Consider the following 16,747-nt stretch of genomic DNA (forward strand, 5'->3'; position numbering starts at 1 on the left):
GACCATGGTCATCCTGCAGATAAGTCAGCATGAGAATAAAGGCTTATTGTTAGCCACTGACTTTGGGGGTAGTTTGTTACACAGCATTATGTAGCAATAGCTGGCTGATACACCACCCTAGCGCACGCTATCCTCTCTTCCCTCTTGTCTACACAGCAGAAAAAGATTACCTTAAAAAGTAAATCAGGTCATGATAATCCTTTCCGCCCCTCACCCCAGGCTTTCCATCTTACTCAGAGTAAATCCAAACTCTTTTATTGCCTACGAGACACTGTGTAGTCCAAATCCTAACTCATCAAATGAATTTTGTATCCCTTCTTGCTGTTTCCACCACACCTGACCCTGCCTAGCCCTCTCATGCCTCGAGCACATCAAGCCTCCTCTTCTTCAGGGCCTTTGTACTTGCTGTCCCTCTGCCTACAACACTATTCTTCCACATCTTTGTGGCTGGCTCCCTAAATTTGCCTGTCAGTTTTAATGCTGCCCCCTCAGGAAGGACTTCCCGGGTACTCTAAGAGCCATCCCCAACCTCCACCTAGCAACTTTCTGTTCCATGACCCTTTTTGCTAACCTGGAAATATTGACCAGTTTGCCATCTGTCTTCCTGACTACAAAGTAAACGCCATGAGGTCAGAGCTCTTGTCTGTTCTGTTCACCACTGAAGCCCTGGAGCTCCCATCTCAATGCAGCAGACTGGCACTGGACAAATGTTGGTTGCATGGATAATTACTTGGGAATCAGAAGGCTTGGCTGAAGTTCTAGCCCTGCCTCTAACTTGCTAGATGACCAGGGGAAAGGAGGATGCAAGTCTAACACATGGAGGGAGAAGAATGGCTGTTCCCCACCCCCATCTGGCCTGGGCCAGGTGCTCTCATATCGATGGCGGACAAAAGAAAGCTTCACCCTCCACCCCTTTGACTGGGATAAATTAAACATGAGCTGTCTGTTGGGCTGGCCCTTCTTCCCCTCTCCTGTCTTGGCTGAGCCCACACTATGTGCCCCACACCGTGCCCTGACTTCAGATTTAGGACTAGGCAGACTGGTCTCACTGGGGACCCAGCGGAGGCAGAGAAGGTATTCCTGTGGCCTACAGCCCAGCTAATCTCTTTAACTTTACAATGTCTCCATCTTGGTCTGTTAATTCCTTTAACTTTGCAAATAAGCCCCTTGGCCTGCTAATCCCTTTGAGGTTACAAATGGGCCCCACAGAAGTGAGAAAGGGTGAAGTCAGAGTTCCTGGTAATGAAGTGTTTGAACTTGGATTCCTCCTGACATGTGCAGCACAATGAGATGATTTTCTCCCTAATGAGATTAGGAAATTCTATTAGTGTTCTGGGCTGCTGACCTGATTCCACAAGGCTGAGACTCCAGGGCTGGACCTGCAGGGGGGCCTAGGCCACCGGGATTCACTGTTCCTGAAAGACCCGACATCCCCCCCTCCAGGAGATGGCCAGGGCCCTCCCGGCCCCCTGGGACACTGTGGTCTGACCCCATTGCGCTCCCAGGACCCTCTCTGTGACTCTCCGCTCCAGAGGAGTGTGACTGCCCCAGGCACACTGCAATGCACCCCGGGCGTCTTTACTCCTTCCTCCTCAATAATAAAGGTAACATAAAGTAATAGTAATGACTTGAACATGAGGCAAGTACCAGTCTAATCACCGGACGGGTCTTAACCCTTTTAGTCCTCACCACAAACTGCTGACGTGGGTAGTAATTTTATTTCTACTTAACCGATGAGGAAATTGAGGCACAGACCGATTCGTCAACCTGCACCAAGTCCCACAGCCAGAGCCAGAGTCTGAGCTGGAGCAAAACAGGCCGTTTGGCTGTGAGCCCTCTCCCTTCAGCCCCACCTCCACCTTCCTGATCAAGGCTCCCTGTGGTGTCCTAGCTTCCTCAGGAAGTCTCTCCTCCTTTGTCTCCTGCAGGCCTTGGGTATAAGCCACGCATGTGTTCTTTTCCGGGATGGGCTGCCCTGGGCACTGTGTGGGGGGTAGAGGTCAGCAAAGACACTCCAGGGCTGACTGGGCAGTCATCAGTCAGTCGGGCTCAGCTACTGAGTGATCAGAGCTCTGGCTGGCCTTTCACGCTCTGCCCTGTCGGTCCGTTACCTTTTTGACGGTAACTCCAACTCCTTTTGCCTTTGCTTCCTGGGTTCCGACAATTCTGACCTCATGGCATTTCCTTCAAGAGGCTGGGCATGCTCCTGCCTCAGGGCCTTTGCACTGGCTGCTCTAGAGGCCCGGAACATGCTTCCCTCAGATGATACAATGATGGTATATTATTATAACATTATCACAGCATCAACGTACACATGATGTCCTGATTGCTGTACCCATATGAGATCATTCATCCTCACAGCAATCTGAAATGGGTGTTTTAATTCATTTTACAGATGACAGACACACAGAGAAAGAAAGAAACTTGCCCACGGCCATCCAGCTGGTAAGCTATGAGCTGGAATTCAAACCCAGCTTGTGTCTAGAATCTGGGTGCTATATCACCCCCCTGCCTCCGAGTTTCAGAAAGCAGCCTGGCTCCCACCCCTGCCTCCTCTAGGTCTTTGTTTAAATGCCTCCTAATGGGTAAGGGTTCCCGCTCCCCCACACTTACTCTTGCCCTCCCACAGCACTTATTATTTGGACTAATGTTTACCAGTTTGTAAAGTACTGAAATATTTAAGGCCTGGTGAATAATTGTTGTCCAGAACCCCGTAAGTATCCCTTGGCCACTCTGGCCCCTTTCCCAGAAGCCCCTGCATTGCCCAGGATCCAACAGCTCTACGGACTAATGCCTGGCACGTATGGGGCCTTCAGGACACCGGTCCTGTGCCACCATGGCATCTCGGTGCCTGAGCCTTACCGTTGCTAACCATTTAACTCTTATCCCTCTTTATCAACATTATACACCATATATACATATATACCTCTTTCTCTTCTTTTTTTGATGTTTGCTCATCTGCCCCCGTTATCATGGAAGCTCTATGAGGGCAGAGATTTTTTTGCTGTTGTTTGTTTGTTTGTTTTTGCTATTAACCCCCAGAGCCCAACATACAACAGGTGCTCAGTAAGTAGTAGGTGTGTATTTTGGACCTGGCACCGGTGACCAGTTTGGGAGACCAGATCTGCCCTGGGGCTGCATCACGGGGCTAGCTCACCGTGTCTGGGGGGCGATCCGGGATCACAGGGCGGAGGAGGTGGCTCCCTGGGGAGGTGGCCTCAGCGTCGCCCGCCCCCAGCAAGGAGACCACCCCGTTGCAGTCCACGGTGCTGTTCCTTTTCCCATTGAGGGCGTGGCCAGGAGCTGAGGTCCCTGGACTGAGCTGTCCCTGGGCACTAGGCCGGCGCAGAGGCCAGGGCACCAGCAGAGACGTGCGGTGGCTCTCGCTGTCCCCCGCTGTACTGTTTTCGTCATCTGCGAAATCTGTCTCTGAGCCCAGATCTCGCCTGCGAAAGGTGAAAATGCTCCCGCGGCTGGAGCGCGGCTTCATGGAGGTCCTGCTGAGGCCGTGGATGCTGCTCAGACGATTCTGGGGGCACAGGGAGAAGGCACACGACCAAGCCAGCTCTTCACGTGCTCCCAGCCTGTCCCCTGTGGTGTTCTCTGAGACTGAGAAGTTCTCTCAGAGCAATGAGAGGTTTGGGGTTTTTTTGTTTTTGGTTTTTTTTTTGTTTTAGCAGGCTCCATGCCCAGCAGGGCTTGATCTCATGACCCTGAGATCTAGACCTCAGCTGAGATCAAGAGTCGGATGCTTAACTGACTGAGCCACCCAGGTGCCCCAAGCATTGAGGGGTTTTTGCTGGCCACTCAGAAACTGGGCATGGAGGTGGCGAGCCAGGGTGTGTTCAGAGGAGGGGGTACAGTCAATCCTGCATCATCTGGGATCTCTGCTCACTTCAAGCTTGTGTCTCTGGGGCTTTGAGATTCAAGCTGACCTGCGCCTGAAGATGTGACTATGGCTGGGCAGGGGGAGAAGGAGGCAGGAGAGCTCCTGCTGGTACAAGCAGGCCTGGCCTGAGCAGGATGGGGGCCATGAGCATGCACCAGACTCACATGGGCTTGTCCTTGGGCACCTACCCATCCATACCGCAGGGTGTCCCCTGGTCAGAGCCCCAACACTAGAGACTTAGCCAATGTTGGGGACATCATAACACCCGAACTTAGCTCATCTCTCTGCCCAGACCTCTTCCAATCCAAGAGTGGTCATTGGGAAACAGGAAGGGCTGGGAGGGGCTCAAGGATACTTTCCCTGAGGAGCAAGCATAAGGGGCTGTGACTGCACCAGGGGCCCAACATGATGAGCTTTTGATGCCAGACCTGAAAGGGTCAGAGTCACGGCTGGGAATTACCATTGCTCTGGGACCATCCTCCGAGTCGGACTTGGGGAACCTGTCATCCCCACACTCTTCTGTCCCCGAAGACATTCGTTTTCTCCTCTTGCTTCTTCTCTCATGGGTGGTTACTGGGGCCAAAGGGGACATCTCCAAGGAGCTGCGGGACACAGTGTCCACACCCCTGATGGTGAGGGCCTGGAAAAGGTGGAAGAGATATTTTGGTTACTGAGACTTTGTGCAGTCTCAGGCTAGGGCAGGCCAGGCAACTTTCAGTATCTCACTTTCCCCATCGGGAAGCAGACTTGCACACTTAACCCCAGACAAGGGTATCATGGACAGATGAGCTCAAACAGACCCAGGATGTTTTGAGAAAAATCAAAGTCCAGGGAAGAGAGGAAAGAAGTGGCTGATGTGGGCAGCTCCTGGAAGAGGGGAGTATAAGGGACAATTGTGTGTGTGTGTGTGTGCGTGTGTGTGTGCGTGTGTGTGTGTCGGGGGGGGGTTTGATGAGCAGAGGAAGTAACAGAATTAGAGGGCAAGAGATCTTCTAGAAGGTTGAGCTGGCCAGAACTGGTGCTGGGGGAGGTGGCATGGGGCAGTGAGAAGACAGTGGATGTCTAACAGCTGGCTCTGTAGTTAGCCTGCAGTACCTGTGTGTGGAGCTATAGGTAACCAGCACAGTACCGCCATGCTTATCTTCTGAGCTGGTTCAGGCCTCCAGCCTTGGACCTTCCTCTTCCAGCCACCAGAAGGCATCCCTTGATTGGGATTAACTCAGTCCACGGACACGTGGTACTCTTTTACCCAGCATGCACTAGGCTCCTTTATGCAGGAACCACTACCTTTACCCAGTGGGCACCATTTTTAGCGAGCTGACACCGTTGTCTCTCAGAAGACACCATGGTCATAGGGAACACTTTCCTCAGCAGGCACCAATCACAGTGCCCACCTGTACCCAGCGGGCACTACTTTCACCTAGCAGGCACCTCATCACCAGGCACTGTCTTTACAAGGTAGGTATCAAATTTTTACCTAGCAGACACCACGTTCACATGAAATACTTTACCCAACAGATGCCGACTTTACCCAGCAGGAACGGCCTTTCATCCAGCAGGTGCCAAACTTAAAGGCACCAGCTTTACCCAGCATGCATCACACTCGCAGATACCAGCTTTACCCAGCATGCACCATGCTTACAGGCACCAGCTTTACAGCATGAATCACACTCGCAGACACCAGCTTTATCCAGCATGCACCATGCTTACAGGCACCAGCTTTACCTAGCACGCATCACACTCACAGACACCAGCTTTACCCAGCATGCACCATGCTTACAGGCAACAGCTTTACCCAGAATGCATCACAGTTGCAGACACCAGCTTTACCCAGCATGCACCACGCTTACAGGTACCAGCTTTATTCAGCAGGCGCCATGCCACAGGCACCAGCTTTACCCAGCATGCATCACAGTTGCAGACACCAGCTTTACCCAGCATGCATCACAGTTGCAGACACCAGCTTTACCCAGCATGCACCACGCTTACAGGTACCAGCTTTATTCAGTAGGCGCCATGCCCACAGGCACCAGCTTTACCCAGCATGCATCACAGTTGCAGACACCAGCTTTACCCAGCATGCATCACAGTTGCAGACACCAGCTTTACCCAGCATGCATCACAGTTGCAGACACCAGCTTTACCCAGCATGCACCACGTTTACAGGTACCAGCTTTATTCAGTAGGCGCCATGCCCACAGGCACCAGCTTTACCCAGCAGGACCTGCCCTTTATCCAGCAGACGCCACACTTATAGATATCAGCTTTATCAGCGGGCACTAGCTTTACCCAGCATGTACGAGGTTTACAGGCACCCACAGTAAGGAGAGGACTTGGTTTGGAGGTTCCTTGGCTGCACTGCTCACCCACCTCATGCTCTTTCCTGAGCATCTCCATGGCCTCCTGGAAGCGCTTTTCCTTCTCCTCAGTCTCAGCAATGGTGGCTTGGTTTTGCTCTTCGTAGGCCATGGCAACCACAGCCAGGATCAGGTTCACCAGGTAGAAGGAGCCCAGGAAGATGACAAGCATGAAGAAGATCATGTAGATCTTCCCTGCAGACCTCAGGGTCTGGGGGAGTAAGGCAATAGAGGTTATCTTCACTGGAGCCCCTTCTAGGTCATGGTCAGGGAATTTCAAGTTGTCCAGTCTGACTGTGCCGAAGGTTCAAATGGCCACAGCCTGGGCAGGGAGTAGAGCATACCCTATCTATAGAGGTAAATGTCCTAACCTATAGAGAAGAACGACCTACACGCGGGGGATAGTGTACCACCCACAGAGGGAGGCAGAATGTTCCAGTCAACAGAGGAAATTTGCATGCATAGAGGGGACTATTCCATCACATAGGATGAAGTGTTGCACTCACAGAGCACAGAATGTCCCATATAGAGGGACAGGTACTTGTTTACCAGCAAAAAGAAAGTTTCTTTGCTTGCTGTGTCCTATTCCTCAGATACAAAGTCCCTATCCCTTATTCCTTGAGCCTCCCCAGCTCTTGCCAGTGGAGAAGCTGCTGGGGCTACTTCTAGCTAAGCACCCGGGCATCCTGGTCCCTGATGTGGGCCCCTAACCTGTTCCTGGTGTTCCTCTGCTGCCGGGGCACCCGAGTACCTGCTGGTAGAGGCGCTCCCAGCAGTCCTGCGTCATCAAGCGGAAGAGTGCCAGGAAGGCCCAGGCGAAGGAGTCGAAGCTGGTGTAGCCATGGTCAGGGTTGTCCCCTGCCTTTAGGCACCGGTAACCCTCGGGACATGTCCTGCAGTCAGACACACAGACTCTGTCCCATGCTGTGAGCCCTTCCTCCCACCTCCCGCCCTGAGGTGCTCCCTGGCCCTGATTCTTCTCCCTGGGCAGCCCAGCATATGCCCCACATCTTCATGAGGCTGAGTTTCATGAACTTAGTGCCACACTGCTGGTCCTGCTGCCGTGACTTTTCATGCCGTGCCTCCCGCCTGGGACACCGTCTTCGTCTTTTTTTCTACCCATCCGTATTCAGCTAGGACTAAATCCAGCTTCTGCCCACACGATATACCATCCCTGCTGCTATGTGAGTTGTCTCTCCCCTCACAGAGGAAGTGCCAAGGTCCTGGCTCATAGGCTTTTCCTCTGGCTGCTTACCCCACAGGGAGATGGGCAAGGAGTTGGCCTGCAGTGGGGGGAGGGCAGCGAGGCTTGGTTAAACAGCATGGAGCTGAAGAGCATGAAGCCCAGGGCAAATGTCAGGTCATGGGGTTGAGGGATGCTGCTGGAGTGGATGGGCTGGGGCCTGGCCACATCTGGAGAACATGCCCATTTGCATGACTGCCCACACAGGCATAGTGAGGTGGACTGATGGTTCACAGAGCTGGATGGGATACCTTCTCTCCCGCAGATGGCCCACTGGGCTGGATTCACGAGTGTAAGAGACAGAAGGTGGGGGAAGGGGACTCGGCAAGTGGGAGGATGCAGCCTTTGTGCCTTGCTCATGTCCTAAGACCCTCCAGACAATCTCTTCAGCGACAAGAAGGGCTGGAACCTCATACTGAGAGATGTGGGACTGCAGCCCCACAGAGACCCTCCCTTACCAGGTGAGCCTGTGTGTCCTGCCCTCCCGCTAACAACTGTGGCGCAGGCACACTGATCCAGACCCCGTAAGCACAGGGCCCTGGGAGCTGCACGTGGCTACGGGGCATCTCTGGGTACCACACTCAGACTGTGGGTGCAGGCTCTGCTTGCCCTGGAGGAGAGTCTAGGCGGCTGGGGGAAGCCATACTCACTCCTGACCCAGGGCACAGATGGGTAGGGAGGGAGTGAAGACTGGAGGGAAAGGGAACACCCTGGTGTGGGGGGGGGGGGAGCGGGGGCGGGGAGGGCTTCCGCAAAGGAATGGAGCCAGGGTTGGGCTGGTGGGAGGCACTGCGCGCTCTGTTCACCCTCCCTGCCTCAGAACTGTCTCCCCTGTGGTGGGGGCGGGGTAGACAAGATGCCAGGGGCCTGGCAGGGAAGAGAGGTAGGGGAAAGCCTGGGGTCAAGAGCATAAGCTGAAAGCATAGTCAGTTGAGAAAGCACAGAGGGATGCCCCCTCCCCTGCCGCCCTTGCTTCACCTCACCCCTGCTGGGTGAGGTGGCCCTGGGGGGCGGGTGCGCCACATACCCGGCATCAGAGCTGTTCCCACACAGTAACACATCAGAGGTGCCGTTCTTCAGCAAGTAATTTCCTGAAAGAGGAACAACCGATGGTGAAGGGCATGTGTGTTCCCAGACTCCCGGGGTTCCTGCGTTGCGCCCAAGACTCTGGGGAGGTAGAGATGCCACTGGTGGTCTCTTCTCTGCTCCTGCCCTGACCCCTACCCTCTGCCTGGCCAGGACTGAGGCAATGCCAGCTGCTTCCCTGGCCTGCCTCCTGCTCCTCCTCAGACGTTCAGCTGCCGAGTCCCCCACGCTCCCCCCACAGGGAGCTTCTGTACCCTGCCCCGAGCCACTCAGGATGACACCCAGGGCCAAGAGAGGCCTTGAACCAGGAGGCGGGGGTCTGGGCAGAGACCCAGCTCGGCTACTGAGTCACAGCATGGTCTTGGAAGGCTACTGCCCAGCTCCGTCTGGGCCCACTTTTTTGAGCAAGTGAAAGAAGCTACAGTCACCGTGGTGATACCGTGGTCTGCTCAGACAGGCCTGGGGCTGAGCCAGGTGACACATGGGACACCTAGTCCTGTCCTCTCCTCTCTGGACATTGGTCAGTCCCCATCAGCCACCACTACAGGCCTCAGTTTTAAGCAGCAGTTCTCAAATTGTGGTCCCCAGCCCAGCGGCAGCAGGCATCAACTGGGACCTGGTGAGAAACGTAACTTCCCGAATGCCACCCCAGATCTACGGACTCAGGAACCCTGGGGGTGCCTCCCAGCACCATGTGCTTTCTGGAGCCCTCCAGGTGACTAGGACACATGGAAGTTTTAGAACCACTGCTATTTGGCCACAGCCGAACCGTAAGCAAATTGAGTCACTGAGTTGTGGTCTGTTTCTTTTTCCAAAGTGGACTGCGGGTATAGGGAAGAGGCCCTAACTTCAGAATGTCCCTGGAGGCCCTTGTGGCCTGGAATCTGGCCTTGCACCAGTGTCTACCTTTGAACCAGACTGATGGTTCTAGTTAAGAGAGGTGCTGGCCATCAGCCTAGAAAATAGAAAATCAATAGAAATGATAGGAGGGGCTCATGTCATTTTGTACAATCAGTGAGTTTGTTCTGACCCTCTCTTGGGACTCTGGGGGGCACGCGTATGGAATTAATATCCTGTCAAAGAACACGGAAGTCAACTGAAACATCCCATTCAAAGCAGGTGGGGCCTCCACTCTGAAGCCTCACAAAATACCCCAGCTCCGTGTCCCACTCTTTCTCCAGCTAACACTCCTCTCTGGGCAGGCAGGTAGGCCTTCTCCCCGTTCCCGATTTTCTAGGGTCAGTCCCCCCACCAGCCATAGCAGCTGCCATCCTTTGTCTGCCTCTCCAGCTAACTCCATCCTTCCTGTTCCTCAAGTGTCTGGCCATCTAGCCTGAGAACTCACGAGGGCAGTCCCGGAGCCCGCTCCCCTTCTGTCCTCTCCTGGAGTTCCAAAGGGCTGGAATCCCCAAGCACATCTCTGGGTCTCCAGGGGACCGGGTAGGGCTTGAACAGCCCTTTGTGAGGAGGTCTGCCCTCTGGCAAGGCCCGTGTGGCCTCACAAAGCCCTGCCTGGGCCACAGGGTGAGCCCGCACCTGGGTCGCTGAGGTAGAGGTCCAGTGACTCCCAGACCAGGCCGTCGGCCTCCACAGAGCCATTGGTGTCGTTGAGTGCTGTGAAGTTGCGGACACACTTGTGCCTCAGGTTGCCCATGAACAGCTGCAGGCCGATGAGGGCGAAGACGCTGAGGCAGAAGACCGTGAGGACCATCACATCGGCCAGCTTCTTCACGGACTGGATCAGGGCCCCCACAATGGTCTTCAGACCTGGGGAAGGCAAGAACGAGCAGGGGGTCACCCACAGGCCCCATGATCCCCGCTCCACTGGGTGGGGGCCAGGCCTGCGGGGGTGCTGGGCCAGGTGAGCAATCCTGAGGTGGGGGCAAGTGAAGGTCCAGGCCCATTCCAGGGCAATGGAAGGGCGTCTGTCTTGATCCTTGAGAAGGGGAGACACAAGCCATGCCTGGTAGAGGAATGTGGTGTGTGCTTGGGGGACTGGGGGGACTATTAGGAGGTCTGGCAAGGTCATGGTGGGTAATGTCCTAAAGGGTCTGTTCTGGCTGGGGCCCCACTTTTGGAAAATCTTCAAGGGCAGGGAAGGGTTTTTGCATTTTCCTCCTCTGCCCTGCCCCTCCGGGACCCATCCCCTTCCACCCCATTCCAGAAAGCCAAGAGGCCGTGATGTGTTAGTCGCACGGCCCAGCTCCCTGCAGAAGCCAGCACCACACAGCGAAGTGACAGCACAGCACGTGTAGACGCCGTTGGTCTGACACCGAGCTACTGTCCTACAAGTCTGAGCAGAGCATTGGGAGAGGGGGGCTTCTCTGCCAGCAGCAGAGCCCTGCCTCCCGCCCCCACTCCCCATCCCCGATCAAAGCGGCCAGATCTCAGATGAAGCTCCATCCATCCATCCATCGTCCAGCCGGTTAATGTGTTAGGAGCACCCATGGTGGCTGTGCCCACAGCTGCCATGCCCATGACCTCGAGACAGGGAGGCAGCGATGGGCAACCATGGGAGGAGGTAGAAAGTCCTCCCACTGTGCTACCAGCGCTGCTGCCTGCCCGCAGCTCAGAGGCACTCAGCGTGCTCAGTGGAAATCGTCCTGGCAGATGTTGGCAACTGCCCTGGGCAGGCGTGGACCTTGCAGGGGTCTGGGCCTGGAGTGGTGGTGGCGGTGGGATCCCCATTCTGTAGCCCAGTGCGCCTCACCTCTAGCAGAGGTTCTAGGACCCCCTCAGTGAGCACACTCTGCACACACACTCCCGTATGTGGCAGGGAGCACAGGGCAAGAGGTGATGGGCAACAGACTCTGCCTCAACTATTAGTCTAAAGTATCTTTGGCCTAGAGCATCCAGTTCAAGGCCCAGCAAACCACTTCCTGGTCTGTGGACATAGTGTCCGTGGGGACAATCAGCTGATGAGCACAGATCCAGTCCTTAAATATTTCTCATATTGATGACAGAGTTCACGTCCAGCAAGAATAAGTCCAATGAAGTAACAGGATTCTTTCTGAAATGACCCAAGTAGGGAAAGGTCTGGGCATCAATTGGGAAACTCTCCTGCCTCTGAAGTTCTAACAGGCTGGGTGAAGAGCCCTTGGAAACCAGCCATTCCAATTTCATTCCCATTTTGTGGGAGAGGAGACTGAGTTCTGGAGAGGGCCAAGACTCTTTAAGCCTCAGCTCAGGAATCACCTCCTCCAAGGAGACTTCCATAATGCGGACCACAGCATTGTTCTAATGACCACTTTCAGGGGCTGCTGTCTGCTTCCTCACTGGGTTGCTGGCAGCTTTGAAGACATCCAGTGGGCCTGGGTTGAGGCTGGCAGGCTTCCTCCTTTACTCCAGGACTGAGAAATATTTTCCTTTGCTAGCCTTTCTTATAAACAGACTGGAACATGCCTTTTCTCAACTGCTGTGGTCAGTGTGCTTCTCTAATCTTGTGGGTGGATGATGTGAGGTTGTCCCTCGGACCCTAGAGGACAGACCCTGAGGCTTCTAAGCATGTATGTGTGCACTCAGGCCAATGACAATGCCTGTCTCAATGGAGGTGACTCCGTGCACTGGGGGCAGACTGGCCCACTTGCCACTCTCTCTTAGCAGGGGTCTGGGCCACTTGTGAGGAGCACATCCTATGGGGCAGAGGCCAGGAGGTACATTCTGAGATGCAGTTTGAACATAGCATAAGTGGGTGGGGGGTCCTCTTATAAGATAATTAACCCCACCAAAGGAGAGTCTGAACTCCTCCAAGGAGCTCAGAGCGGGGCCCCTGCCTTCCTGGGGGCAGCAACAGCTAGCTGGAGATCAAGGGTCCAGGACCTATGGCTTTCCAAATCGGGAGTGGATGCAACCACCTGCTTCACTTAATTCTTCCCTCAGCTCTGACACCTCCCCGGATCGGCGCAGTACAACCTGTCTCCAGCTGCCTTCTTGAAAGCAGTGCCTTCACCAGTTCTGAGTGTGGCTGCATTCAGAAAAGCCTCTGGAAGGAACCTCTGGGCACTGCCCTGTGGGCTGTGAAATCATCATAAGCCTTTTGAGAGCTTTCCTGGATGCACGGGGTAGGCCGGCTTTGGTCCGGGCTTAGATTTCCCGGGTGCAATTGCCAACATCTGTCAAGGAGAATTGCTCCCTGCGGCTACCATGCACGGTCTGCTATGCCTCTACCGCGCCATGCAGCGAGGGCTGGTAGACGCCAAGGCCCGATGACACCTGTCCACAGAGTACACTCTGTTTCACGAAAGGAGGCTGTGGGGGCGGCTGTGCTTTTGTCACCAGAGGGGGCACAACGCAGGGACTGGGCACTCAGCCCGAGTTTCCCTTTTTTATTCTGGGTGTGTGTACGTGCATGTGGTTTCCCTCAAACTCAGTTCTTTGGTTTCCTTATCGGAAGATGATGTTTCTGGCCGAAGCAATTCACATACAAGCTTTCAGCTATTCAAAGCGCTGAGTTCAGTTCGGGAAGGACCTCATCATCTTGGGAAGAATTTGGGTTCAATCCAGGACCTGCCCATAGGAGCTGTGTGCCCCCGGCATCTGTGAGGGTGGGCTTTGCTGGGGGTCAGCCCAAGGCCCCTCGTGAGGCTTTGAGGGGGACAGCCCTGTCCGCCGCCGACAGCCCCCACAGCCGAGCTCTGGGAAAGGTATTCTGGTGACAGGCACATTCGGAGGGGCCTTCCCAAGGGTCGCCTTGGGCCCAGGTGGCTGGGAAGGCCTGAGTGTGTCCCTCCAGCCTTGGCGTTTAACCTGATTTTTCACCTGAAATGACCGATATAGTTTTCAGGGCCCGGAGGACTCGGAAGGTACGTAAAGCTGAGACATTGCCCAGGTCCACAAATTCAGTTGTGTATCTGTAACAAGGGAAAGTCACACACGAGACAGTGACAACACGCCAGTAGGAGACACACGGTTGGGGGTGGGGGGGGAGACAGAGAGAGAGTCACTTGTAGCTGAGATCTGAGAGGCAAATCTGGGCATCTTACCTGGGATAACTGAAATAGTTTTTAGAGCTCTCAGGACTCTGAAAGTTCGAAGAGCCGACAAATTGCCTAGTTTTATATTTTCTGATACATACCTGCAGAATCAAACCACAGTTATTGGGAATTACAAAGCAGCACCTCAGCCTGCCCTCCCCGACCCCCCACTCCCTTCTCCCCCTCCCACAGGGAGGGCTGCGGATGGCCCAGGGCTCCCTCAGGTTCTCTTCCACCTCTCCACCCTCCTGACACCAGGCCCTTGGCGAGATGACTTAGGGGTGTCCACACAGGAAGCCCCCACACGGGAGGTGGATCTCTCAGCGAGGTGTTCCTGATGGTCGGGTGACAGAGGAGCCAAGGCGGATTCTGGTCCCAGCTTTGTTCTGCATCTTCTGTCGTCTGTGATCAGCTTGTGCCTGGCTGTCCCGATCTGTGGACCCTCAAGCCCTGGTTGAGATCCTCACGGCGTCGTAGCTGGGTCTCTGAGGGCCGAGTCCCCCTCAGTCTCATCCCCAGACCTCTGGAGACCCCCAAGGAAGGCCTGGGGCTTCACAGGAGGAGGGACCTCAGGAATGAGCAGCCCTCTGGGTCTGCTTGGGCCTGAGTTACCCTCAGCAGGACTGAGTGGCTGAGCCGTTTCAACCTACAACTCGGACAGTCATCCATCCATGGTCTTCACAGGCACAGGAGGAAGGAGTCGGTCTCTGGGGGGCAAGGGACTGCCCAAGCAAGTGTGAGGATGTGCGTGGATGGACCATGTGAGCAGGCTGTCGAAGAGCTGGGTGGACAGTGCGTGACCAGGACCATCGGGACAGTGGCAAGTGACTTGTGATATTTAACCAAAGATTTCACATCCAGCATATCTGACATTTAAGCGAAGGCGTCTGATGTTTAACAAAGGATGGTGGACTCAGGATGTCTGATTTTTAACCAAGTGTGTCGGACCTGGTGTCTGAGTGACATCAGACCCAGGCCAGCAGACCAATGAAGCCGGATAAGTGCCAAGGGTGGGCTGATCGTGCAGCTGGACTCACTCTGCCAGTTAGTCTGGACCTCCAGGCCCTTCCACTCTGCTCAGAGCTTCTGAATCTGCTTTCAAGCTATGGGTATCCACAGGGAAGGACTTGGTAGGATATGCCAAGTGTCCTGGAATCAGCCAGGTTCTGCTTCGTCCAGCTCTGACACTGGGTTGACACCAGATTCCTCTATGCCCACTCCTGGGGCCCTTCCATCTTCACGCGGCCCTGTAGACCATGCCTGCTCCCTCCTTACCACATCCCTTCAGAGATCAGAAGCCAGCAGACACATTCTCAGAGCTTTTCTTCTGGCTACACCAAATCTTTTTTGTGGTGTGGTTTCCGTTCCTTTCCTTGGACTTGCTTCAGCTTGTAAACTTCCGAGGGGGAGTGGAAATCACCTCCCTTACTTTGGCCCATATAGACCTATTAATTTGGTCCAAGCTCCCTCTCTACTTTTAATGGCTATTCCACCCTCTGGGATGACTCAGATCCTCAAACCTCTGTCCCACATTCTTCTTTCAGGCTTTACTTTCCATCTAGATACGGTGCTGCCACAGGACTTTCAGGTTTCGCCCAGAACATTGCTGATGTTGCCATCACACAAAAGCCATGGGTTCAGCCTGCTGGCGGCTCTGGGCCCCATTTCCTGCTGCCAGACAAATAAGTGTGGCCTGGGACAACAGTTTTTCTTACTCAGGACTCTGGTTCCAAGATTGTCTCTTCTGGTCACAGGGAGTGAGTGGAGCACTGTGCAGATCAGAGGGAACCAACTGTTCTTGCTTCTCTGCTCTTGCCCCTCCCAGACCCTGTCTATCCCCTCGAGTCTCCAGGGAAGCCCTGCTTGTCTGAAGCTTGGATTCTCTGCCTGTCTCTGCCTGTCCCAGTGTAGAACTCGCCTTCCCACACCCTCAGGCTTGCCCTCCATTCATGGTCCGCCTCCTCGGCAGCTGCTGTTCTGCACAGAGAAGCCAAGATCCCAAGGTGTGTGCTCCCAGCAGGCTTGCAAGGCCAGCTGAATGGCTGAGAACGGGGGCAGGCTGGTGGTCGTGTGTGAGGTCAGGACACGTGTGGGAGAGCAATGCTGAGGAGAAGGAAGTCTCGAAGGGGAGATGCAGGGCTGGGTGAGGGCTCTGCGTGTCTGTGACCATGTCTGTGACATGGGGGCTGCTGCCCTTTTACTTGATTCAGAGTCTCCGGTATGGCTGCTTTCCATGTGGGGGCCCTAGACCCTTAATGAGGCCTCTCTTGGGGCTCCAGGGATGTGTGGTCAAAGACCCTGTATCTGGCAAAGGGCCAGCTTCAGCAGTGGCCGGGTTGGGGTTAGAGCTCTGCCCCTGTCGTTCCCCCAAGCCGTTCTACTCATTCTACTCTGGCCAAGCAGCCAGGCAAGGGCAGACAGCTGGGGTGGTGCATCCTGGGCCTGGACACGGAAAGAGCAGAGGCTGGTGAGGGAGCATTCTATCCATCACACCAGCCCCAGGGCAGAGGGAAGCCCTTTTGGAAGCGGAGGACCCCAGAGGAAGGGCAGACCTCCTCCTGCTCCACCCCCATCTTCCTGTGCCGCCCTATTCAATGCAGATGGCCCCTCCTGGGCTGCTGGGCAGAGGTAAAGTCCACCCTCTCCTCTCTGCCCTCCCTCCTCCCCTCCAGGTTCGGTTTCCATAACAACCCCAGGAGGTGGGAGGCTGTGGCTGTGTTCATGGGCAGGTAATGCCCAGCCGGGAGGGGCCCCGGGAAGAACTCTGGCTGGAGGGTTGCCTGGCAGCCCTCCTGGCAACCCGGACCCTCCTACAACCTCTACATTGAGCGGGTGGGGGATCAGGTGGAAACATCAGACCTGGGGTGCCTCTCAAGTAAGGAGACCTGTTTTAGCTTCAGCACTGCTGCTGATTCATTCTACAAATTTGGGCAAGTGGTAGGCTCTCTCGGAGCCTCAGTTCCCCAGCTGGAAAATGGAGGATGGGGACTTTCAGTGAATTGACCATTTCTGCCACCCGAGGCTCCTTCGATTATTCTAGGATTGCCCCCCCCCCCGTTATGGAGCCATTTTGACTATAGAAGGATGAGTCTCACTACATTACCAGGGCAGCATTGTTTTCATAAGGCAGGGCCAGCGCCAGTCAAAGCCGCCAGGCCAATCCAGCCCACAGCAAAAACCCAGGCCAATCCAGCCCACA

General features: G+C 54.9%; 1 protein-coding gene across 6 annotated transcripts in view; it reads right to left on the reverse strand.

The window, feature by feature from the left end:
- Positions 1-16,747, reverse strand: part of SCN5A (sodium voltage-gated channel alpha subunit 5) — a 93,968-nt gene that overhangs the window by 46,446 nt on the left and 30,775 nt on the right. For 3 of the 6 annotated variants that reach the window (XM_087870105.1, XM_087870103.1, XM_045798219.2), the window contains exons 6-12: positions 13,334-13,425; positions 10,112-10,342; positions 8,517-8,580; positions 6,998-7,139; positions 6,260-6,457; positions 4,350-4,529; positions 3,158-3,529 (exon numbers count right to left, since the gene is read on the reverse strand). In XM_087870105.1, the coding sequence (XP_087726231.1) occupies positions 3,158-3,529; positions 4,350-4,529; positions 6,260-6,457; positions 6,998-7,139; positions 8,517-8,580; positions 10,112-10,342; positions 13,334-13,425 (1,279 nt within the window). Of the gene's footprint in view, positions 1-3,157; positions 3,530-4,349; positions 4,530-6,259; positions 6,458-6,997; positions 7,140-8,516; positions 8,581-10,111; positions 10,343-13,333; positions 13,426-13,557; positions 13,650-16,747 lie in introns of all 6 variants that reach the window. The other 3 variants (XM_087870106.1, XM_087870104.1, XM_087870102.1) reach the window with 1 other exon arrangement.

Source organism: Ursus americanus, chromosome 20 (assembly GCF_024610735.1).
Source record: "Ursus americanus isolate L20-20 chromosome 20, mUrsAme1.1.p, whole genome shotgun sequence".
In the NCBI taxonomy this organism is placed as follows: domain Eukaryota; kingdom Metazoa; phylum Chordata; class Mammalia; order Carnivora; family Ursidae; genus Ursus; species Ursus americanus.